This window comes from Aotus nancymaae, unplaced genomic scaffold, assembly GCF_030222135.1.
Source record: "Aotus nancymaae isolate 86718 unplaced genomic scaffold, 86718_ANA_hifiasm-v0.15.2.pri h1tg000029l, whole genome shotgun sequence".
Classification (NCBI taxonomy): Eukaryota; Metazoa; Chordata; class Mammalia; order Primates; family Aotidae; genus Aotus; species Aotus nancymaae.
Window position 1 is genome coordinate 2,488,389 of NW_026988442.1, and position 24,539 is coordinate 2,512,927.

The following is a 24,539-nucleotide window of genomic DNA, read 5'->3' on the forward strand; positions in this document are numbered from 1 at the left end:
TAATTTATTATCAACCAAATTTAAAAGTAAAAGTTACCCCCCAAAATAGTTAAGTAACTAGCATTTATTAGTACTTTGTATATGTCAGGAATCATGCCAACTTTTTTACACATATTACTGTAATAAATCATCATATTAAATCATCACATCCTTACCTGTTAGGTAAAGATTAATCTCAATGTTTTATGGATTAAGAGACAGTGACTTACAAAGGTTGGATAATCCCCAGTATTAGATATCTTATAATTTCCATAAGCCTAAGATCCAAAATAAAGACAATAAATACTACTACATTTTTAAACAATGTTTCTTATTCAATTGGTAGTCTTTATCTTTTCTTCTAAATAGCATTTAGCTCATAGTAATATTAACATTTATCCTTCTGTATTAACAAACATATAGGATTCTATTTATCGAGTTTACCACTATAAATTTGCATATAAACTGAAAACACTTCTCTGGATATGTGGTGGCAAGTGCACAGAAACAGCAGATTCCCAGTTTGAGCCCACACACTAATTTTCATGATGAAATAGTTACCCTCTAATCTCCCATTGAAATCTTAATGAACATACTTGGGAGACAAAAATCCCTATGAAATTGCTGTTTATTCCTTTTGTTTATTAATTTTCTAAATGTAAGATATTTATAGCACAATTAATGACAGAAAAAAACTCTAATAGACCTTCATTATGTTATTCTTAGTAATTAAAAAATATTTATAGATAGTATAGACCTAGACACATAGCTACAATAGTTCTCTTTTTTATCCATTTTAGGATAGATAGATGCCTCTTTTTGACGAGTAAATTTCATTATTTCAGTATTTCCCAAAAGTGAAGTATTAGTTTAAAGTCTATTCAATTAACTCATTAATAAAATTGGAAGGGTTTTAGTATAAAAGTAGGGAGATTTAAAGGACCCAGAACTTCTAAAGTTGGTATTTAGTAATGTTCTTATCTCAAGGGAATTGCACAAGAAAGGATAGTTTTCCTTCTAAATCTGTGTCCTTGTAGTGAATTTCCAAGACTAACAGTCTATTCCCCATCACAACCATTTGTTAATTTGCCTAAGATGAACTAATAGGTTTCCTGGACATAAATTTCAAACAAATGATTGGGATACCAATTTGATATGAGCATAGAGTCTTTTCTTCTGTATTCACAATTGCCATCCTGACCCCAAAGATGGCAGCATCTTAAGGCATACAGATAATCTCTGATCTTCAGTTGTCCAGTAAATGATGAGCTGGTGATTATCTCTTTCTTCCCGCCATCTAGTTACATCTATTGCTTTTTCCTAGATGTGGGTCATAGTTCTCTTCTTCCAGAAACTTTCCCTAGAATTTTAGCTTGTTCTTCTCTGATCATTTTTGAAATAATCTTCATGCTTTACTTAGCATTCAATGATGAATGTGCCTAAATGTTCTTAATGCATATCATATTTACACATTTCTGTCTACTGAAAGCAGTGTGTTTGATGAGGGCATTAGGATGTTTTAAAACTGTTCTGTAGCCCCTCCTTCCATCTGCATCTACAATTCTAGGGGAAAGGGGATTATGAAATACCATCAAGTGATAGTATCCCTGTTACAAATAAGAGAACAGGTGATGAAATAAAGAATGAAGTTAAATCATATAACAAGTGTGTACTGAAATTGAAATTGGAATCTAGAATTATCCATATTCTGTACATTCAGCAACTAATTGCTGAGAGTGAAGCACACAGTAGAGATATGCAAAGCAATGACCAATGACCGATTTGCTGGGTTGTGATGTCACACACCAGCGTTGCAGTGCTGACTGGTACTATTTTGTTTAGCTCAAAAGTGTCTAAAGTGCACCACAGAAAGAGAACCTACCCTGGAAGAAGGGAGACTTGGGTTCAAATCCCAGATTTGTTAAATGTCATTGTAAAAGTCAACTCTGGGTTTCAGTTTATACTCAGTAAAAAGAAGAGGTGACCTAGACTCTTTCCAAAGTTAAGATGCTGGAAATGATTTCATGGCACCAGATTGAATATTTTGTATATTCAGAGATGGGAAGGGGTGGGGGGCAGGCAAGAAAGATTAATTGGAGTATTGTTTAAGATGGATAGAATTTAAAGAAATAATATTTTTCTAGGATATAGAGCCAGAGGTAACATTGAATATGAAAAAAATCTAGTATAGTTAAATATTGTTTATCAAGTTCAGAAAAAGTCTGGGTAAGGTAAGATTTTTGCTAAATGATTATTCGAGTAGGTCTAGTGATTCAGAAGATCTTGGTGTACCTCACAGTCGTTACCCATGTGGCACATCTGTCAACACAAATGCCTGAGATTGAACATACCAGGAAGCTACTTTTGGAGAAACCATGAATTCCTGATGGCATTTTGTTTGAGTAACCTGCCTATTGTTCATAAAGAGAGAGGGGGAGGGAGGCAGCAAATCACACTGCCATGAATGCACCTATGCAACAACTTTGCATGTTTTTCACATGTACCCCAAAACCTAAAATGCAATTAAAAAAAATAAATAAATAAAAAATAAAAATAAAAAAATAATAAAAAAATAATAAAAAAAATTAAAAAATAAAAAAAAAAGAGAGAGAGTAGAAAATGTGCAAGAGTGTAATTTCTGTCCAGAAGGAAAGACTTTTAGTTGACACACTATGATATAAATAAACAGTTTATCTTTTCTTTAAAACACAGTGCAATACATTATTGAATAGGAAAGGAGGCCAGGGGTTTAAATCCATAGAAGGTAGCAGAATAGATGTCTAAGAGGGCTTGACGACCACCCTGAGAACAGAGAAGTGGTAAACAAGGACAGGCCAGGTGGCTCATGCCTGTAATCCCAGCACTTTGGGAAGATGAGGCGGGTGGATCAGGAGGTCAGGAGTTTGAGACCAGCCTGACCAACATGGTGAAACCCTGTATCTATTAAAAATACAAAAATTAGCTGGGCATGGTGGTGCAAACCTGTAGTTGTAGCTACTAAGGAGGCTGAGGCAGGAGAATCACTTGAATCCAGGAGACGGGGGTTGCATTGAGCCAAGATTGCACCACTGCACTCCAACCTGGGTGACAGAGCGAGACTCTGTCTCAAAAAAAAAAAAAAAAAAAAAAAAAAAAAAGTAGTAACCAGGGAAAATACAACTGAATTGAAATAGAAAACTGCTGAAATAGACATGATATTTTTAAGGCTGAGTTATAGCTGTTTCATCCTTTCCTCTGCCAAGGCTGCTCATCATTCCCTGTTCACAGGTGTTATTTCTCCCAAGTTAATCTGTGAGGTGAGCATGGGTGTTGTTCCTCTGAGGAAAGGTCCCAGGTTATATACATGATTCTTTCTTTCTCTAAGGGAGGCTCCAACAGAGCATTCCCTATTTTGTCAATCAATCCATCAATGTATGCACTGCCCTTAACGATGACTACATTCCATATAAGTAATTCCACATTATGGAATAAAAAAAGAATAAGCAAAAAGACTAGGCTATTAATTTGTGAACATTAAATATATTATGCTAAGTGAAAGAAGTCAAACTGAAAGCCTCTAGACTGTATGATTCCATCCATATTATGTTCTAGAATAGACCAAACTATAAGGACAGAAAATGGATCAGTGATATCAAGGGTTTGAGAAGAGGGTAATGTTTGACTAGAGGAAACTCAGGAGATATTTTTTGCAGCTGGTGGCACTAATTTGTATGGCACTCTAACAGTGAATACACGATTCTTTGCACTTGTCAATGCCCATAGAGCTTTGCAGCACAAGGAGTAACTAATATATACAGTTTCAAACAACAACAACAACAAAATAAACCAGAAGGTCAGAGGATCCTGGGATAGAATGCAGAATGTGACCGCAGAGTCCAACAATCACACATATATGACATAACCTCATTGAAGAGGGTACAGGAAAGAAGACACTAGCTTGAGGAACTTTAGAAACAGTGCTTTGAATGGAAACTATAACTGTAAAGTAATAAAGGACTCGACATAAACACTGTGCTTGAGTTGACAAGGTTGTTTCTCATGGTAGAGTGGGTTAATCTGAAACTGCTGAATAGTTATGCTAGCACTGAATAAGCAAATGAATGGCAGATGGTAGGGCCCATTTTTTTACTGTTACAGAGCAAAGTTACAGGTAAGTAAGGAAATGGCTAGAATGTACTATGTGGTACTTGATTAGATTCAGAGACTTTAATATGGATTTATGTTTAGGTTAACATAGATACAGATGGATGGATATAATTATAAATGTGTGTGGGTGTATTCATTAGTTAGGCTACAAACATTATTATGGAGCTCTGTTTGCTGATGCCTGGCAATGACACTCAGTAGCAATGAGTATACCCAGAACCAAATCTTCATTTGTCATACCATTAGGGTTCCTCGGAGAAATGCCTGATTTGGGAGGAGGGGTGATGAAAATGCAAGATAAACCTGGAGCTTCTTGTAGTGACAGAAAATAAAGAAGTGCTCAAAAAATAAAAGGAAGAGGTATTGTCAAAGGGACACAGCAGCCAGCCTGAGAGAACTCTCAGTGACAAAAGCTGGAACCATTTGAGCAGCAAAGCAAATAACAGTGTTGGATTATAATCCAAAGTATCAAATAAATAACCATGAGTCCATTCACCCTTATATATAAATAAATAATTGAGTAAATAGGTAAATGGGAACAAATAAGCAAGTCTCCTGTGCAGAAGAATTCCAACAACTTTACATAGATACCACCACCAATGCACGCGCGTGCGCGCGCGCACGCACGCGCACACACACACACACACACACACACTAGAAGCTAGGGCTTAAATCCCTGGCCCTTGAGTAGAGGCTACACTTATTGACTTGCTCCCAAAGAATACAATATATGGAAAGCAAGGGGAGGGGAATGTGACTCTGTGTATAAGAAATCTGGCAAGTACTACCTCACCCAGATAATCAGGGCTAACATCATCATTACTAAGTTATGTCGATGATATGTACCCTGAACATCATGCGACTCTCTGGTCTTCCTCCTCAAACCAAATAACCTCAGTTTAACCATGGGAAAAACATCAGAAAAACCCAATTGAGGAACGTTCTCCAAAATACCTGACTAGTACTCCTCAAAACTGTCAAGCTCATCAAAAAAAATAAAGAAAGCCTGAGAAACTGTCACAGACCAGAGGAAACTTGGAAGACATAACAAATAAATGTAACGAGTTATCCTGGATGGAACTCTGGAACCTTAGGAGAAAATTAATAAAATCTGCAGGAACATGGAGTTTCCTTAAAAGCAATGCAAGATCTTAACAGAAGAGGAAACTGGATGAGAAGTCTATGAGAACTCTGTATTCTCTTTGCAACTTCTCTGTTAATCTAAAACTATTCTAAAATTTAAAAAAATTATTTGAAATGAAAGGGTATATAACCAAAGTATTAGTCCAGGACTGTTTGAGAGAAAAAAATAAAGCCTGTGTTTCACCATGGATAGATCTATAAAACGTCAGCTCTAGGACAATTTTGACTTCCTCTTCCAGTTTGAAATCTTCTATAGTACTATCCAAGATGGTTTTGAACTCCCTGCTACTTGCTCAAAGGTATCTTTCTCTTAAAATCCTGGAAGTCTGAAGTCATAACTCTTTGTTCTTTATTCTTTTATCCACTCCCATCATATTTTCCTGCAAATCTTGTCATTGTCAAGGCATGGCTGATGGGCTTTATAAGTGGTTTGCGATGTCTTTCAGTTCTTGGTATTCTGGTGTTATTTAGGTTTAAAGGGAACAATTTGTCTCATTAAAATCCAGGTGCAACAATCATTACTAAGCCCTCCAAAATTCGGTGATGATGATAGACACAAATGTAGCCATAGCAAGCAAGCAGTATAGTCATACACTTAATAAGAATATCACATTTGATCATAAATCACACAAATAATCTTCAAGCTGTTTCCTAATTACAGTTTCAGGAAGTGCCTTCCTCATCTATAAAATTTCATAACCTCAGTTATTATGTGTCTTCCATATAAGGGTAAAAAATGTACACTCATTTCCACTTATGTTAATAGCTGGGTGACAATGCCTTCTGGTTTTGAAAATCATTTGAATAACGAATGTAAAACAGTAATCAATATCATTTTTTATTACCAAACAGTTATATTTATTACCAAACAGTGTTAAATTATATTTATCAGTTCATCGTTAGGTGGTTAGAGCCTATTATTTAGGTAGAAGAACTAGAGCAAAGGGATTTGCCTGTAAACTAGTAAATAAAACAGCGATAGCCTATGTAGTCTCCTACTTGTCTTCTTGATGTTTAATTGATGTCTCTATTAAGATAGGTAAGAAATAATTGCAATTTGATTTACTTCACCATTGAAGTCAATCAATTTTTTTCTTTATAATTTTTTATTCCTGGGTCTTTTTCTTCTGCAGTTTAATTTGGATGGAGTCGGGGTGGGATGCCTCCATCAATTTAAAGGCATGAAATATTTCCTTTAAACAATATTCCCTTTATTATTCCCAGACAATCGTTAGAGGAAACAAACCCTGCAAGGAAACCTCCATCAATGGCCTGCTAGAGGATTTCGACAACATCTCGGTGACTCGCTCCAACTCCCTAAGGAAAGAAAGCCCACCCACCCCAGATCAGGGAGCCTCCAGCCACGGTCCAGGCCACGTGGAAGAAAATGGCTTCATCACCTTCTCCCAGTATTCCAGCGAATCCGATACTACTGCTGACTACACAACTGAAAAGTACAGAGAGAAGAGTCTCTATGGAGACGATCTGGATCCGTATTATAGAGGCAGCCACGCAGCCAAGCAAAATGGGCATGTAATGAAAATGAAGCACGGGGAGGCCTACTATTCTGAGATGAAGCCTTTTAAATCCGATTTTGCCAGATTTTCTGCAGATTATCACTCACATTTGGACTCACTGAGCAAACCAAGTGAGTATAGTGACCTCAAGTGGGAGTATCAGAGAGCCTCAAGTAGCTCCCATCTGGATTATTCATTCCAATTCACACCTTCTAGAACTGCAGGGACCAGCGGGTGCTCCAAGGAGAGCCTGGCCTACAGCGAAAGTGAATGGGGACCCAGCCTGGATGACTATGACAGGAGGCCAAAGTCATCTTACCTGAATCAGACGAGCCCTCAGCCCGCCATGCGGCAGAGGTCCAGGTCAGGCTCGGGGCTCCAGGAACCGATGATGCCGTTTGGAGCAAGTGCATTTAAAACTCATCCCCAAGGACACTCCTACAACTCCTACACCTACCCTCGCTTGTCCGAGCCCACAATGTGCATTCCAAAGGTAACGTTCGCTGCCTCCTTTCCCTCAAGCGTGCAAAAACCTCCACAGGGGTGGTGCTGGCACGACCTTCTTAAACGATCAGATTGCAGAGTACTTGTTTGCCTTTTAAGGGAAAATTAATATCAAAACCCTACCTTATCTCCGCCTGTGACGTACCAGGGCAGAAGGTTTGGGACAAGGCACATGTATTCATTAAAATCAAAATCTCTTTTGGGCTCTCCTACACGGTTTCTCATTAAAAGGCAAAGAAACTTTTTTATTTGAAAGATATTCTGATATATGAATGATAAATATTATGTGATTGTATTTCACTAAGTTCCTTATTAAGGAGTGAATCAGTCATATACAATCCTAGAACATTAGATCGAATCATACAGTGGTTCCTACATTCTGGCAAAGTTTGCATGGACCTGCTAAAAAGGAAAAAAAAATCAGAATCACATGGTAATTTTTAAATAAAGCTTATTTTATTCAACTCAGGGGATGATACTTCATTTTAAGAGTATGTACCTTCTACTATTTTTGATTTGAAATATTGTTTTTTTGTATGAAATTTGGGAAAGGCAGATGGTTGCTGGACCGCTGGACCATTTTGGTCTCCTTTTTACTTTGTTTTGTTGTAATTCCTCTTTTAAATTTTGTTTAAATGTTAGCAGCTCCAAGTGTGCTTTGAAATTTGACTGGTCCATGATATCCTAAAGTTTGGGAATCACTGGCAGAAAAGTGAGTGAATCTAAAAGCACAGAGAAAGGTCTGTGGGTCTGAAGATCTAAAGCCTTGGAAAATACTTTTGAGAATGTGCAAGTGATTTATTTTTCCCTGTCATTTAGAAATGTTTTTGCTACCTTACCTATCCAGCAAAAGTGAAAATGGAATGTGAATTACATAGAGGTCTTGAAGCAGGTGAGAGAAACGTGACTTCTCACAGGGTAGTCACGGACATTATTTATACCAAACACTCAACAGGTTGGTAGGCAGCACAGAAAACTCTGGAAGGCAAGCCTGCCTGCATTCACCTGCTTTATTGATTATAGATAGCTGATATTTTTCCTTTGCTTCTTATTTCTCATAAACCTCATCCAAGATGTTGAAGAGAAGCCATTTGAGTGTATTGTTGAAGTTACTTCATTCTTTAGAGGAAATAAAAGAGCTGTCACCTTAGTTCTCAAGATATAAAATTAAAAACAAATCTTGATAAATAAAGGCCTGAGATATGTTCCTCCAGTTAAAATTCACATAGTAACAGTGTTTTTTTATCTCGTGGTGTTAATGTATTTGAATATCCACACTCAGGGTATCATGACTGCTTTCTCTTCCTATGTTCTTGCCGGGGTGATGGTTGGAAAGAGGTCTAATTAACCACAGGCAAAATCTACTTGGAGTCATACTCATGTCTCATGATACATGAGATAGCTTATTCTACTTCTTGTGCATATCACTTGTGCATTTCTGTGAGTGATATGAAATAAATAAGTTAACATGTTCTATAGCTGAATTGAGTTACATCCTCAGGCTTTGAACATTGGTGGTTATTTTTTTTCTCCAAGATTTTGTGTGTGTAGTTTGTTTGCACAGTTGTATTAGGGAGCTGTTTGGGGTCATGGTTACAGAGAAAACATCACCCAGATGATGCTTCATTCAGCCCTGGAGTCTTATTTGGCCTATGAACATGTGTAGCCCACCCAGTATTCATTTCCAACATCCAGGAAGTCTCTTGATTTAAAAAAAAAAAAAGGATGAACTGGTATCCCTGGGTCCACATTTTCATATAGCATGAGCTTTTGGGATTTCACCAGCAATCCCTGCACACTCGTTTCCCAGAAGGGGAAACTGAGGGTCAGAGAGCCATATGATACACTTACAGTTTCATAGTTAGTTGGTTGCAAAACAAGGACAAGAACTCAAGTCTGGTATTTCTCACTGCTCAATATTTTCCTATTATTTGGGCAGATATTATTTCGGGGATTCGACTTCATTTGCCAAGAAAACCCATGAGAATACCCAGTGGCCACCAGAACTTTAGTCTAAGTGGTAGAAGAAGGAGGGAGGGAAGAGTAATTTGCTTTTAATTCCCTGCAGGCTCCCACTGTCCTGCAGACTTCCAAATATAAGACAAAGCAGATCTGCCCTGAAATCTGGCTCTGCCAGCCCAGAAACAATGCACAAACTACTGTGCCTCACCAAAAAATAAATAAATAAAAAGCAAAATTACAGTATATTCACTCACAGGAACTTCTGCAAAGGGTGTTCAGCCCTTATAATCATGAGTGCAAAGAAGCAAGCTGCTGCTCCTTGTTTCACAGGAAACTTGTGAGAGATTCATGAGCAGGTTTTGTGTTTTGTGGGAGGTTAGGAGGTGGGACACAGGTTAGTAATTAAAACGTTTACTTGATTAAAAATATAATGTTTCTCTAAAAAGACCGAGGTGCCTGTGTCTTTAGAACTGTACTCTTAGAGTGTATGAATCACATTTGGATTTCCAGCTGAGGGAAGAAATAGCGGTCACGACTCAGATGAGTCGGCCTTGCTTTGCAGAGGATCCTAGAGGAGGCTAAGTGATGTTCTCATCTCCAGTAATAAAAGGAAGCACAAAACTTGTGTAGGTCTTCAGATGGAGCAGAAATGAAAAGGGTCGTGTGTATGTGTGTATATGCGCACGTGTGTGTGTGTGTTTGACGTACAGTTTTACATTTTGTCCTAGAGAAAAAAAAGATTAATGTTAGCCCACAGAAGAAAAACTCCTTCAGTGTTATCCACCTACTTAATTTCCCTGTTAGCATGACAGGAATCAAGAATGTTTTGAGTCTGTTGATGCTGGCCTCCACTCCCTACATTTAAGTGTTTTTTGCTGGAGCTGAGCAGATGAAACCCTGGGGTTGGGAGGGCGGGAAACAAAGCCAGACAAAAACCAAATATCCCCATTCCCACTACAAAGTTATAAAAACTGCCAGATATGGAGAAAGAATGCTTTCCGCCCTCGCCTGCAGACAAATGTGCCTTTCAGGGAAGGAAGCTAGCTGGAGAAATTGTCACCATGTATTTGACTTTGCTCATTCCTGTGCTCTCCAGGAATCAGGCAGCCACCTGCTTGTGTCTTTGTTTTGGCCTACCATATCCGTTTCTTGCTGCAGTCACTAAGAAGCCCCCAGCATAACAATCTCACAAGTTCATTAAACATTTTCTGTGTACCAGATACATGCCATGTTTTGTTGAGCCTCACGGATCTGTAAGGCAAGAATTCTTGACCCCTTTGTACACATGAGGAAACTGGGGTTTTGAGAGGCTCAGTGTGCTCACAGCAGAGCTGGGATCCAACTCTTTGGGCTTAAGCCTTTCACCAGGCATTGCATGCATTTCTGGTAGCACAGGGGCAGCTTCCGAGGATGCAAAGCCTGCGACCTGCCTGATTATAAGCTCCTTTTAATACCTGAAGCAATGAAGTTGTATTAGCAGTTAATCAGCAATTAATTTGACAATTCAGTTGCATCATCCCCTTTCACTCTGTAGCAAGGTCCACCACCTTGATATTATGAATATTTTGGACCTAGTAATTCTTCATTGTGGGAGGCTGTCCTGTGCATCATGGGATGTTTAGCAGCATCCATGGCCTCTCCCCCACTAGCTGCCCATAGCATTTCTCCCTCACTCTTGACAACCAAAATATACCCAGACACTGCCAAATGTCCTACAGGAAGAGGAGGGTAAACTTGGCCCAGTTAAGGTCAACTGTTCAATAACTACCATTTATCAAGCACATTTTGGCAGTTATTAAAGGTGTAAGTTTTAGAGATAAACTGCCTGGGTTTGAGTCTTGACATTGCCACTTAGTAACTGGGTGAACAAGTTGCTTAACTGTGCCTCCACTTCTTTATCTACAAGATAAGGATAAAGACAGCCCACATCTCATTATAATGTATGAGGGTTAAGTAAGTGAATAATCACAGCAGCTTAATTATTAATATGAGTAGTCTACACATCAGTCTACATGTGTAGCATGTAGATGAATGGTGGCAGTGATGTGAGGGTTACTATGTTCCAAGCACCATGCTAAGCATTGTGCAAACATGACCCAACTTAGTCTTCACAATTCAGGAAGAATTCAGGATCACCTCTGCTCTACATCTGAGGAAGCTGAGACTCCAAATCTTTATGGACTTCCTCAAGTTTATAAAGGCAAATGAGTGAGTCAGCATTCAAAACTATGTCCTGCTGACTCCAAAGTCTATGTGTTCCAGAATATTCTCATTTCCAGAGAAGACAATCCAGGGGCAGAAAGGTGGACATGAAGTCTCCAGGCCCAGACACGAATTCTACAGGCAGCCTCACCTTGCTGGTGAAGAATGGCTGATGACCGACGGGTAGATTTGCAGTGCCCATTGGAATGCTGCTTATTCTTCCTGTTCTTGGTAGGATGGAATCCTTGAGAAGTTCCTTAATGTCACCCAGAGTGTAAACCATGGGTAAAAGTTGGAACTATGGGCTGTAAAGGCAGCGTTAGGTGCAGAAATCCCTAAGGCACTCACATGCCTTTATTCAACCTTAAGTGATAGCCTTTCTGATTTTTTTAAAAGGTAATCCAGATTTTCTTACCCATTACAGAAAAATGTAAGTTCTATAATCAAATTCCCTGGATTCAACCCCTTACTAGCTGTATGATCTTCTCTGTGCTCCAGTTTCATCATCTGTAAAGTATTTCAGTACCTACTTTGAACTTGTCCTGAGGATTAAGTAAGCTTAATAAGCCTAAAGGAGCTAGCACATGGCAAGCACTCAGTGTTAGCCATTATTCCCAGGAATATTCTGGTTAGAAGTCACATCACCCTATCGGCTAACACCAGCCATAGGAACGTTCTCTCTGTGCCATCTTTTACATATTTTCAAAATATAGGAACAAATTCTATCACTCTATGAAGGCTATAAATGCAACTATTCTCGCTTTAGAAATGTGAGTCATAGAAGGCCAGAGTCGCAGAGTTGCTGTGTGACTTAGGGCCATGCGAAGCCTCAGAGACTGAGCTGGCCTGAGGACCCCGATACCACCCCAGTGATTACTCTCCTCTCTAGAATGGAAACGAAATTCTCAGACTTGCATGGAAGCCAGAGGCTAAACAAGCAAGAACTGACGTAACTATACATCTTCAATTAACCCCTTCACTTCACCCCTGCCATCTCTATAAGGCAGGAAAAGTGATCATAGCTGCAGCCTAGGACATCCCTAACAGGTGGCCTAGTAAGAAGTTCTGAGTGAAGAATGAGGGATCTGCTAGGTGCAGTGGCTTATGCCTGTAACCTCAGTGCTTTGGAAGGTCAACATGGGAGGATCACTTGAGGCCAGGATTTCAAGACTAGCCGAGGCAACATAGTGAGATCAGGTCTCTACAAGAAAATTAAAAAATTTGCTGGGAATGGTGGCACACACCTGTAGCCTTAGCTCAATCCTTTGAGCCCAGGAGTTTGAGGTTGAAGTGAGTTATAATTATACTACTACTCTCCAGCCTAGGCAACAGAGTAAGACCCTATCTCAAAAAAAAAAAAAAAAAAAAAGATGGAAAGCAAAGGATGGTGTGATTTTCCAGCATTTCCTTCTGCCGTCAACAGTGCAACGCATTTTCACTGCTTAGCTATCACTTTGCTTTCCCTGGAAGGAAAAAGCACTTGAACCAATGGGCCCAGTCTTCTTGCATCAATAACTGAATGATTCACTGTTCTTTGTGGTACTTGCCATGCCCAGATTCAGCCATGGCTCCAACAACAAAACAGCAACTTCTTTTGTACTGAGGATTCCTGCAGAACTCCTTTCAGAGATCCATTGGGGCTTGATGGGTGTGAAACGACCCTGCTAGTGAAAGCTGATGGGCTGCACCAAAAATCTGAGAGGGAAGGAGAGAGGCATAATGGGTATGTTTAGATTTGTTTTCTTTACCTATAGGCTCCTATAGGATGGTCATGAACTCTCTTAAACATACAAAGACAGACTGAGTGCACTCTCTCTAAGGTCTGTTCCTTCTAATGGAGACTTTAGGTGTCCTTTGCATATGAATAGACACATCTTCCCATGAATACTCTTGCTATTCAAAGTAACTTGTATTTTGGTCATTATGAATGGATTTTCCCATTACCAAATTAAAAACAAAATGAATTTAACCTGGCGTTGTCCATCCCTAGCTCTCCCAGAGGCCCTGACATATTTGAACAATATTCTGGGGAGGCAAAAACAATCCCCAAAGACAAAGAGTCCCTCCACATCGCTGCAGGTGATGACGGATTGCAGGTCAGAGTAATCTGCTGTGTCTCACTGCTCTTAAATAGAAGATGCATTCTTTGAGTTTGAAGCAGCAACAGTGGGGAGTTAGTTGGATATGCCAATTCAGAGGTGGAGGAAGAGCCTGGAATACCCGTGTGTTTGAGCTTGCACATCTCAGATTTATTCGTGGCTTCATATAGCTAGGCTTTGCTTGTTTGTAGAGGGCGTGAGTCACTTGTCCAACCCTTACAGATGGCCTAGTAAGAAGTTCTGAGTGAAGAATGAGGGATCTGCTAGGTAGGTGCAGTGGCTTATGCCTGTAACCCCAGTGCTTTGGAAGATCAACATGGGAGGATCACGTGAGGCCAGTGTGCATTTGCACGGCACAACCAGAAAGACAGATGAGTCACAGGGTTTAATGAATCCCATTCCCCTAATTGTCAATCTCTATCATGTCCTTGCAGAGAATGCGAGTTAATGATTCTCTCCAGAATTCTTATAAGCAGTTGTTTTCCCTTCCAAAGCCAAGGCTGGTCCTGTTAAATTTTCCTTTGAGTCAAGTCAGGACAATTTAAGATGTCCTTTCCATGCTCAGATAATAGAGGACTGTGATTCACTTTTATCTTGTGTTTGATTTATGGAGAGCAAGCAGCACCCAGGCTGGCGCTTTCATTTTTGAGATGAGCAGTCTCTTTTTTTTATTGTGTTCCAAAAAGGTGTATTGGAGCATCACATTCAGGTGCTGGAACCAGCTGCCTCCCACTCCTTGTAATTCACCATCCTTTACAGAGCATTCTGAGGTCCTATTCTGTGGGCACAGACCCACACCGTGGCCACGCCCACACACCCCAGTCCAGCATGCTCCAGCCACGGCCTCCCTGCCCTTAGAACAGAAGGCCACAGTGACAAATAGATGCTGCTGCAGGATTTTTATCCTTCTCTTCTTTCTCCCACCCTCCCTTCACCAAGCTTTTTTTTCCCCCAGCCTTGGCATAAAATGGTCAAATTATGTTCTACTGCAGAATTCAATTTCACAGTTCAGTTAGGTCCTTGATTACACTGCCAAATTCAGATTAATGTGCATTTAACTAACATGGATCAGGGGAATTCTGGCTGATAGCCAGCTGTAATCAGAGCAATTGATAGCTGTGTGGAGTTTTATGCCCTGTCCACCCCAGCGTACCTCTGGTGAAATTGATTGATTAAATGAATTCATCGTTATAATTATTTATAATTTTGATACATCACAAGCCTGTGTCTGACCCTATCCTTAGAGATGTTGAGCTTATTGTAGAAATGTAGTCTGGCTGAGTTGTTAACTGGGGATTATTTATTCCCTTATACAATACAACCTCTCTTTTTTGCTCTTTTTCTTTTTTGATCATGTTTGAATAGAGACATGACAAAGCACATTTCTTTAAGTATTAATTTATATGGTATACAAAAAAGTGTCAGGAAGCTAAAAAACAAGTATATGTTATTAACCATTTCCAAAAAAAAGAGGAAATCACAATCACAATCACGACTGCTTGTTCATTTTGTCAGTATTTCTAAAGATTCCTGTAGAGAGAATTTCTTCTTAAAATGTATCAAATTTTCAATGACAATTAATGAGCTGGTAACCTCACAGCTAAGCTGTTTAGCAGCTGGGTTATAATTTGCAAAACGATTGACCTGGTCTTCTCTCATTACATCATGCCATATGGAAATCCCCCTGAAAACTTTGCAGACCGTGGTTTCTTAGTAAGGAGTTACTCCTTCACAAAATCACAGCCCTGTTATCTTCGGAGGGGTGGGAAGAATGCCTTTGTTGTTTTTTCTCTAACATTGCAGTTTCCCACCCTTGCTCTGCACCCCGTGCCCTTGCTATAAGGTCTGCAAGGGTAAATGATGTGCATAAATCTTTTGGAAATGATTTGGATCATAGGTGATGAGAGATACACTGGATTTGCTTATTAAATATTGTTCCTTTCACTGGTCCAATTCCACTGCATTGTGGTTTCACTAAATAATCAGATCCCAAATCCCTTTCACAATACCAAAGATAGGTCTGCTTACATGGACTTCAAGCCTACTCATTTTTTTTCTAGAATATATGAATAAATCAAGTCATAGAAAAGGTTGCACAGTGTAAGCTGGACTGCTTTGCACATCTTTCTCACATGCATGAACATGTGTGTGTAAAACATTAGGGATGGACAAATTGATCATTTGTGGTTTTCCCCCTTCCAAATATAGGTACTATGAGAAAGACAATTTAGAACGGAATATTTACATAATTATGAAAGTCCAAGAGTGATGTGAGAGGGCAAGGAGGCCTCGTCATGGAAGAAAGCTTGCACTTTCTTCCTTGAAACAACTTACAGAAGAAAGCCTGACTGGTGTTGTAACTTAATGCAAAGTTCCACTTTGACCAAAACAAAAAGGAAAATGATGAATGACGTACACAGATAATCCACTCGTTTTGCTGTGATGACTATTCCTTTCTTTGTATGTTTTGAGCTGATTTCTCTAAGCCAAAACTGTTCAAAACAAACAAGCCAAAAAAACCCAAAAAACACTTAATTTGTCTTCCACCCCCTCTCTTAGACATTATCATCCATCATGTTCTGGTCCAATTCTTGCATTTTGCTCCAGGCTGCCTAGACATCTGGGCCCCCAGTGAAACACCCTGACCAGGCTTTATCTCTGTGATTGTCACTTCCTGCTCTGCCCGCCTCTGTTCAGACCACATCCCCCACTCATCATTGATGCCTATCTCTGTGAATTTTCAAGGACCCAAGTACTGAAACAATTCTGTCTGGATTTGAATCCCAGTTCTCCTTTCTTTGTAGCTTTGGGAACTTTGCATGACCTACTTAAATCCACTGTGCCTCAGTCTTCTTACCTAAAAAATGAAGCAATTACAGAGGCTGTTTCATTGTCCAACTTGAGGTTTACATGCAAGAATATACATAGTGTGCTTAGAACAGTCCCTGGCATGTAAAAAGCACTCAACAAATACCAAACACCATTATTCTTATAAATATTTGTTACTACTGCAAGGATATACTTCTAACATAGCAGTTGCTTGATGGAAGAGGCCCCACGATGGCTCCTAGGAGAACCCCTGTGCATTTTAATGAGGAAAGAATGGTCAGCTGTGTTGACTGACACCTGCAATCCCAGCACTTTGGGAGGCTGAGTTGGGTGGATCACCTGAGGTCGGGAGTTCTAGACCAGCCTGACCAATATGGAGAAATCCTGCCTCTTCTAAAAATACAAAATTAGCCAGCGTGGTGGCACATGCCTGTAATCCCAGCTACTCAGGAGGCTGAGGAAGGAGAATCGCCTGAACCTGGGAGGCAGAAGTTGCAGTGAGCCGAGATTGTGCCATTGTACTCCAGCCTGGGCAACAAAAGCGAAATTCTGTCTCAAAAAAAAAAAAAAAAAGAGAGTGCCCAGCCCTACCTTGATTATACAGATCAGGGAGGTGACAATGAATGTTGGAAATGCCAAAGTAGGCAAGGGAGCAGGGCTGTGGGCCAGTGTGCTGGATTCCCTCCCACTGGGAGTGAAGGACTGACCCGGGCAAGAGAACTAGGTTATGTCATCCCCTTGGAAGTGTGGAGCTGTTTGCCCTGGATTCTTTGGGGGTTCAGCGACTTGGTGGCCCCAGACGGGGTCACCCATGCATTTCTCCTTCCCAAAATCAGTGATTTGTCCTCTAAGGAAAGACCACATGTTCCCTCACTTGAAGTGAACAATTCATTCTCCTTTGATGGGTGTGCCTCGGGTTTGGTTCAAAAAATTGTCTCTTATGATACTGGCTGTTCCTCAACTCCTGCTTTTTTAAAAGTCTGCACCTCTTACCAGCAGCCATGAAAGACAACAGGACCTTTTTGTCTCACAGCCTAATTTTGAAGATAGTTAGCTCCCAGCAGAGCTCTGCAGTCTGTCTTTGCCTGGAATTTTTCCCCTTGGTGCAGGCAGGCTTCTTTATGCCACATGCCGGCTGTTAAGGGGGACCCTGATAATGCTGCTGACAGGTGATAAGGAAGAAAAGTGGCCTAAATTAGTGCAAAGCAGTGTTTGTGATTCCTGCAGAATGCAGCTTTCCCATTTGTAATGTATCTTCAGAGATCAGTTATATGTGCTATGGGGAATGAATTCAATTTCGTTGAAAGTACAGGAGCAAGTCCACCAAGGAAGACACAGGTGATAATGGCATGTGATGGCTCCCAGGACACACTTTCAGAAATAAAAGCCAAAGACCCTATTTCTCTTCACACCCTGGCCTTGCTGACTAGCCTAGACTTGATTAACCTGGAGCTTATTAAAGAAAGAATCCAGTTGTTTAACTTACACTGACACTTACCGTTCCCCTTTCCATCATACACACATACACAAGCAGACACACACACATTTTCTTTGTGTAGCACAAATACAGAGGCTTTGAAAATAATCAGCTTGTTTTTTAATATTTTAACCATACATTGTTCAATATATTACAATTAAAGACACCTTGTCTTATTGCTTTGAGGATTAATGTATAGGAACATATATATGTATATACCAGAGGTACATTGTATGTCTACAATAAATGCTAGATAGTTTGATAATATTACAGTTATTATTTATTTTATTTTGCGTTCTTATTACTGTGCTAAGTACTTTATATAATAATAACATCGAGTAGAACTTCTTGGCGAGTCATTGTTTGAATACTTTCATGTGTTTGGTCCTTTAGAGTTCACGGTGACCTAAGGAAGTATTATTATTACTCCATTTTACAGAAAAGGAAACTAAGACTCAGAGAGGCTGCTTTGACTAAAATTATCAGAGTCAGAATTCATTCCTATGCCCCTCGAAAGCATGTGTTCTCTTTGCAACCAGGGCAGGAGGGCAGCTTAGCAGCTGCCCTGGTTCCTGCTGGTTGGTGCCAAGGCTGTCTGAGTGGTGAATTCGCCTAGTAGAGTGTGGTGTTTTTGAGGCTGGAAGGGCTGCATTGCTGAATGTTCAGCAGGCCAAGCAGTGTCATTGTAGAGCCAATGGACGGTGCAGGAGAACTGAGCATGGTGCTATGGTAGCAATTTTAAAAGACCACTGTGTGCAGTTCTTGCTCCACGATGTGATAGAATAAGCATCTTCTTATGCAATGTGATGGGCAGGAGCTTGAAACACCTGCTTGCCTCTACCATGCCACCAGATCCAATGAGCAACATGCCCCATCCCACTTCTCAGTGGCATTTGACAGGATTCATTAGTCCCTCCTTCTTGAAATAGTTTCCTCCCTTGGCTCCAAGACACCTTGCTTCCTTAGTTTCCTTCCTACAGCACTGGTCACTCCTTCTCTGCTCCTTTTTGCAAGATCCCTCTGCTGTTTCTGGTATCTAGACATTGGGGTCCTCAGACCATTTCTTACACATTCAGCATCATGGCTTTTAATATGAACTAAGCACTGATGACTCGCAGATTCATGTTTTAACCTTAACTCTTCCCTGTACTTGGAGCATGTCAAAGTCTCCTAAGTGACACCTCCACATGGATGTCCAATAACTCTCTCAAACTTAACATGGCTAACAGAAGTCTTAATTTTCCCCCATGTACTAGCTATCAATATTTCTGCATAACAAATTATTCCAAAACTTCATGGCTTAAAACAAACTGCCTCATGAAGCAATAAAATAGTGCTGTTCAACTAATTAACCCCAAAACTTAGAATAACAAACATTTACTATTTCACAGTTTCTGTAGGTCACAAATTGAGAGGGCTTAGCTGATTGATTCTGTCTTGGGATCTCATCCTCACTGCATCTGACATCTTGACTACAACTGAGTGAGGAAAAAAGCAAGATCCTTCTTCTAGGAGGGGTGGTTTGGGCAGAGGGAGTGGCACATGCAGGATTCTGAGGCAGATCCAGGCTTAGTGTTTAAGGAACAGCAGAGAGGTTAAGCTTTAGTGGAGAGGGTCAGCTAAGGAAGATGGACTGAGAAGCTGCCAGGGAGCAGATCATGAAGACCTTGGTTGCATGAGGTTGCAGTGAAGATGTCAACCAGGGATACAGTCATCTGAAAGATCACCTGGGCTTGAAGGATCCACCTCCAGAATGGCTCACATGGCTGTTTGGCAGAAGGCTTCAATTTCTAGCTAACTCTTAGCAGGAGTCCTCAGTTTCTTGCCACATGGACCTCTCCATTTTATTATCATTATTATTTTTGAGACAGGGCTTCACTCTGTCACCCAGGCTGGAGTGCAGCGATGCAATCATAGCTCACTGCAGCCTTGAACTCCTGGGCTCAAGTGATCCTTCAGCTTTAGCCTCCCAAAGCTCTGAGATTACTGGCATGAGCCACTGCACCTAGCCCTTCCAAAGGATTCTGGCTGGTGAAAGCCAAAATAAATGATCTGAGTAAGTGACCAAGGGAGCTTGCCATCATCTCTGCCTTATTCTTTGATCACTCAGATTGACTGTGATGCAGTGCAGAAGGGGACTACACAGGAATATGAATGTCAGGAGGCACAGATCACTGAGCAATCTTGGAAGTACAATCAACAAATCTTTTCTGAGGACCTTTTATGTATCCAGCACTGTGTTGTCATCGGGGTCTTCCAAAACAGAGTGCATTGATGGATTGGCATTTTCTGCCCTGGGCAAGGAGCATGCCACATGATAAGATATGGTATCTTTACAATCCAGGCCTCTGCCATTCCAGGAGTGGCCAGAGCTCCTTCCTGATTCTTTCCAGGAAGTGACGGCTGGACCTACACGTAGTATCATATACCAGTGATCCCCTTGCTGGCTCGCCCATTCTCCTCCACTAAATCCCCTCATGCCACTTATCCAAGTCAGAGTGGATATTCTTTGCTGGGTTCCCTTTGGGGTCTAGCCTCATTTTCATTTCACACATCCCCTGCAAAGTCTGGTCACTCTCAATTATATTTGTTCTTATTTGGTGAGAACATTGTACATGTTCACCCTGTGGTTCACACCACTTAGCACAGGGAATCACCCTGTGGTTCACACCACTTAGCACAGGGAATCACCCTGTGGTTCACACCACTTAGCACAGGGAATCACCCTGTGGTTCACACCACTTAGCACAGGGAATCACGCTGTGGTTCACACCACTTAGCACAGGGAATCACCCTGTGGTTCACACCACTTAGCACAGGGAATCACCCTGTGGTTCACACCACTTAGCAAAGGGAATCACCCTGTGGTTCACACCACTTAGCACAGGGAGTTCACACTGTGTTATACATGTGTTCGTATAACATACGTATAACACAGCAGATGTAGGTACAGGGATGTGAACACCCCATAGGATCACACCTGTACCTACATCTGCTGTGTTATACATATGTTATATGTATACGTCCATACCACCCTCTAGTATGTGAGTTCAGAAGCATGGGAAAAGGCCTCCTACCCCTGAAATGTCTCCCTGAAATGCTAGCTGAAAACTAATGTCCTTTAATGAGGGATGAGATTTTTCATTCCTGAACAAGAAAATAGGGCTTAACCAGCAAGTACACCTTGGATAAGGCACAAGAACTAACCTGCTGCTGTGGTGCACGTGCACCAGAGAAGGCCCTTCCCTAGGTTTGGCCGGTTCTGTTGGTGCCCCAGCCAGATCCTCTCATCTCCCTCTGGTGATCCTCATTCTGCCAGCTGTCAGTCAGCTCACTCACCACCTGGCTGTAGCATTCAGATCTAGCATGTGAATATTCTCTATCCATGTCTGTCTTCCCAGGTGGATTACGATCGAGCACAGATGGTCCTCAGCCCTCCACTGTCTGGGTCTGACACCTACCCCAGGGGCCCTGCCAAACTACCTCAAAGTCAAAGCAAAGCAGGCTATTCCTCAAGCAGCCACCAGTATCCGGCTGGGTACCACAAAGCCACCTTGTACCACCACCCTTCCCTGCAGAGCAGTTCGCAGTATATCTCCACGGCTTCCTACCTGAGCTCCCTCAGCCTCTCATCCAGCACCTACCCGCCGCCCAGCTGGGGCTCCTCCTCTGACCAGCAGCCCTCCAGGGTGTCCCATGAACAGTTTCGGGCAGCCCTGCAGCTGGTGGTCAGCCCAGGAGACCCCAGGGAATACTTGGACAACTTTATCAAAATCGGGGAAGGTTCAACCGGCATTGTGTGCATCGCCACCGAGAAACACACAGGGAAACAAGTTGCAGTGAAGAAAATGGACCTCCGGAAGCAACAGAGACGGGAACTGCTTTTTAATGAGGTAAGGGGTGTGTTTGGGTCATCCTTTCCTTTGTCACATTTATTTCCCATTTCAAAAGTTATACACATCTACATTTTAGGACATTAGAAAAGCACTGAAAATATAAAGACATAAATAGCATCCCCTGTAATATTTCCTTCTAGTCTTTTTTTCTATGCACATATGGCTGTTACCTCTATAAAGTACTTCATGTGTATCAGCCGCTGTACTAAGCATTAATCTAGCTTGATCCTCACAACAACTCTGTGAGACAGAAAGATGTTATCACCATTTTAACAAGGAAACCTGGGCTCAGACAGGTGAAGAGACCAGCCCAGGGTCATGCAGCAGGTTGACTGCAGAGCTAGGACTTGAATATCTGTCTAGCAGATTCTAAGTCTCATGCTACACTGTATCTATGTGGGTGTGTATATATTTTGCACTATTGTGATATCATCATATACCCTCCATAAACAATTTTTAAAACAATAGACCAGGGTCAGTTTACCAATGGACTGTTGCTCTTCAGGAACTTTAAAATATTTTTTCCTAATTATAAAAATAATGATTTATTTCTGTAGAGTATATGGAAAGTAAAAAGTCCCACAAAAATCCCCCAGTCAAGGAATTGCCTGCATTAATATTTCAGTGTTTATTTCCTATATTTTTCTATTTACAAATTTCTTTCATTTGGGATAATTCTCTATATATGTAGTTTGGTAACTTTCTAAATTTCAATTAATATTAACATGAATACTAATAAAATTAATATCAAATAAAATATATTGACATATATTTATTACTGTAAAGTAAATTTAATGACCATTTTAATGGCCTTATAATCTTCTATCATATATGTGTATCAAATTTATTAAACCAGTCTCTGATTTAATAAATATGAGGTAACTTTATATGTATGTAGTTTTGTGACTTTCTAAATTTCACTTAATGTTAACATTAATACTAACATTTTATTTTATTAACATTTATTAACATTTAATAACATATATAGGCATATATTACTTATTTTTATTAATATAATATAAAATATATTAACATATTCTACAACTACATGCCAAAACACAATTTTAATGGCTTAATAATATTCTCTCATATATATGTATTATATTTAAAACTAGTGTCTGATTTATATTGTTTCCAATTTGTCAGTTTTATTGTTTTGCAGTCAGTGTTGTTACACATATGTCTTTGGCTTCATATCTGATTATTTTCTTAGATTTCTAGAAGTAGGATGAACACATCAAATGTCATGTAATTTTTTTTAGAGAAGTGGTATACACTGTTAATTTCCAGAAAGTTTGTACCAATCTAGACTCTCACGAACAATACTTTTTCACCTTCAGTAGCACCATTTATATTGTCATGTTATCTCTGTTCATCTGCTAGACATGAATAAACCTTACACTTTTCATTAGCACTTTCATTACTAGTGTGGCTAAATTTCATTTTATGTGGTTATAGGCCATTTTTATTTCTTCACTGAATCATATGTTCTGTATACAGTTTTCAACTGGGGTACCAGCATTTGTTTTATAGATGCATTAAGAGCTATTGATATGTTAAGGAATCAACCCTTCTCGGTATATTTGTTGTTCTTTAACATTTACCTTCCACTTTCTCATTTACCTCTTAAACTTATCACTTAAGAAATCTAAAATAGGAAGGGAAACATGAGTAATTATGTTAGAAAACACATCAAGTGTTTTGCAGTAATATTATTTTAGTAATTTTGTAAGAGCATTGTGGGGAAAGATAAGTTTTTGTGGATGAGAGCTCTAAGCCCTAAAGATATCAAGTCAGGATATCAGTGTTAGATGTCGGTCTCCAGGACAGCGTGCACAATCCACCTTCTGACTCCCAGAACAATCTATGGCTGCTTGACCTCTTTGTCTTTCTATTGTGAGCACTCCTATTCTTTGAGAAGTAAGCAGAAGGTATTTGATCCATAAACAGGCACTGTGCAAATGCATTCAGCTGCAATTCTGAACTGTTTTTCACAGAGGCTCACGTGAAGCCCCCAGTGGCCTCCACACATCTCCAGCTCCCACGGGTGCTTATTTCTCACACATGCTCCAAATCTCACAGAGTTCCAGGTGAGTGGGCTTCAGCATCTTCCCAGTCCACTATTCCTGACTTCTGGAATTTATTTTTCAAACCACAATGCCAGAACACACAGAGCATTATGATGTGGATAAACAATTCTGTAATTTATTATTAACGCTAACTCTGAAAACTCCAGTGGAAACAGCCACAGGGCAGCAATTTCTGGAAGCTCTCTCCAGCAAGCAGTCTCTTTAGCCTTTTTTATGCCTATGCCATATTTATCTTCAATATATATTCTTTGAATTCAGCCCAAATATCTCTCAGGTGCAACCTATACCTTCTTTTAAGGAGAATTTAAGTTGGTCTTGTGTGGCTCCAGTTTTAACAATAGCTTACTTCATTCACTTATGGGACTCATTCCCTCACTTACTATGAGTTGGTGACCCTTTGCTAGCATAGCCAGCAGCAGACTGTGAACAGTGCATTCTAAAGGAGACCCTTAGGGATATCTGATCATATCCCTGCAGGCAGTCAACCAAACTCCCTCTTCTGAATGCAAATCTTGCTTTTGTTCTACCTGTTTTCATTACTTTCTCTGTGTCTCTCCAGTGTCTGGGGGACCTGTCATTTTCTCTCAAATTTGCTACCTTGATTCCTTTTATTTCTACTAGCTACCCTTGATGCTTTTTGTCTAACATAGATTTATGAATAAAATTCCCCACAATCAGCACCTTTCAATCAGTTT

The 24,539-nt window shown here is 40.2% G+C and overlaps 1 protein-coding gene across 3 annotated transcripts in view; it reads left to right on the forward strand.

The window, feature by feature from the left end:
* The window catches only part of PAK5 (p21 (RAC1) activated kinase 5), a 299,715-nt gene that overhangs the window by 249,325 nt on the left and 25,851 nt on the right, over positions 1–24,539 (forward strand). For all 3 annotated transcript variants that reach the window (XM_012455429.3, XM_021665767.2, XM_021665766.2), the window contains exons 4-5: positions 6,493–7,278; positions 21,260–21,751. In XM_012455429.3, coding sequence (XP_012310852.2) covers positions 6,493–7,278; positions 21,260–21,751 — 1,278 coding nt within the window. The remainder of the gene's footprint in view (positions 1–6,492; positions 7,279–21,259; positions 21,752–24,539) is intronic.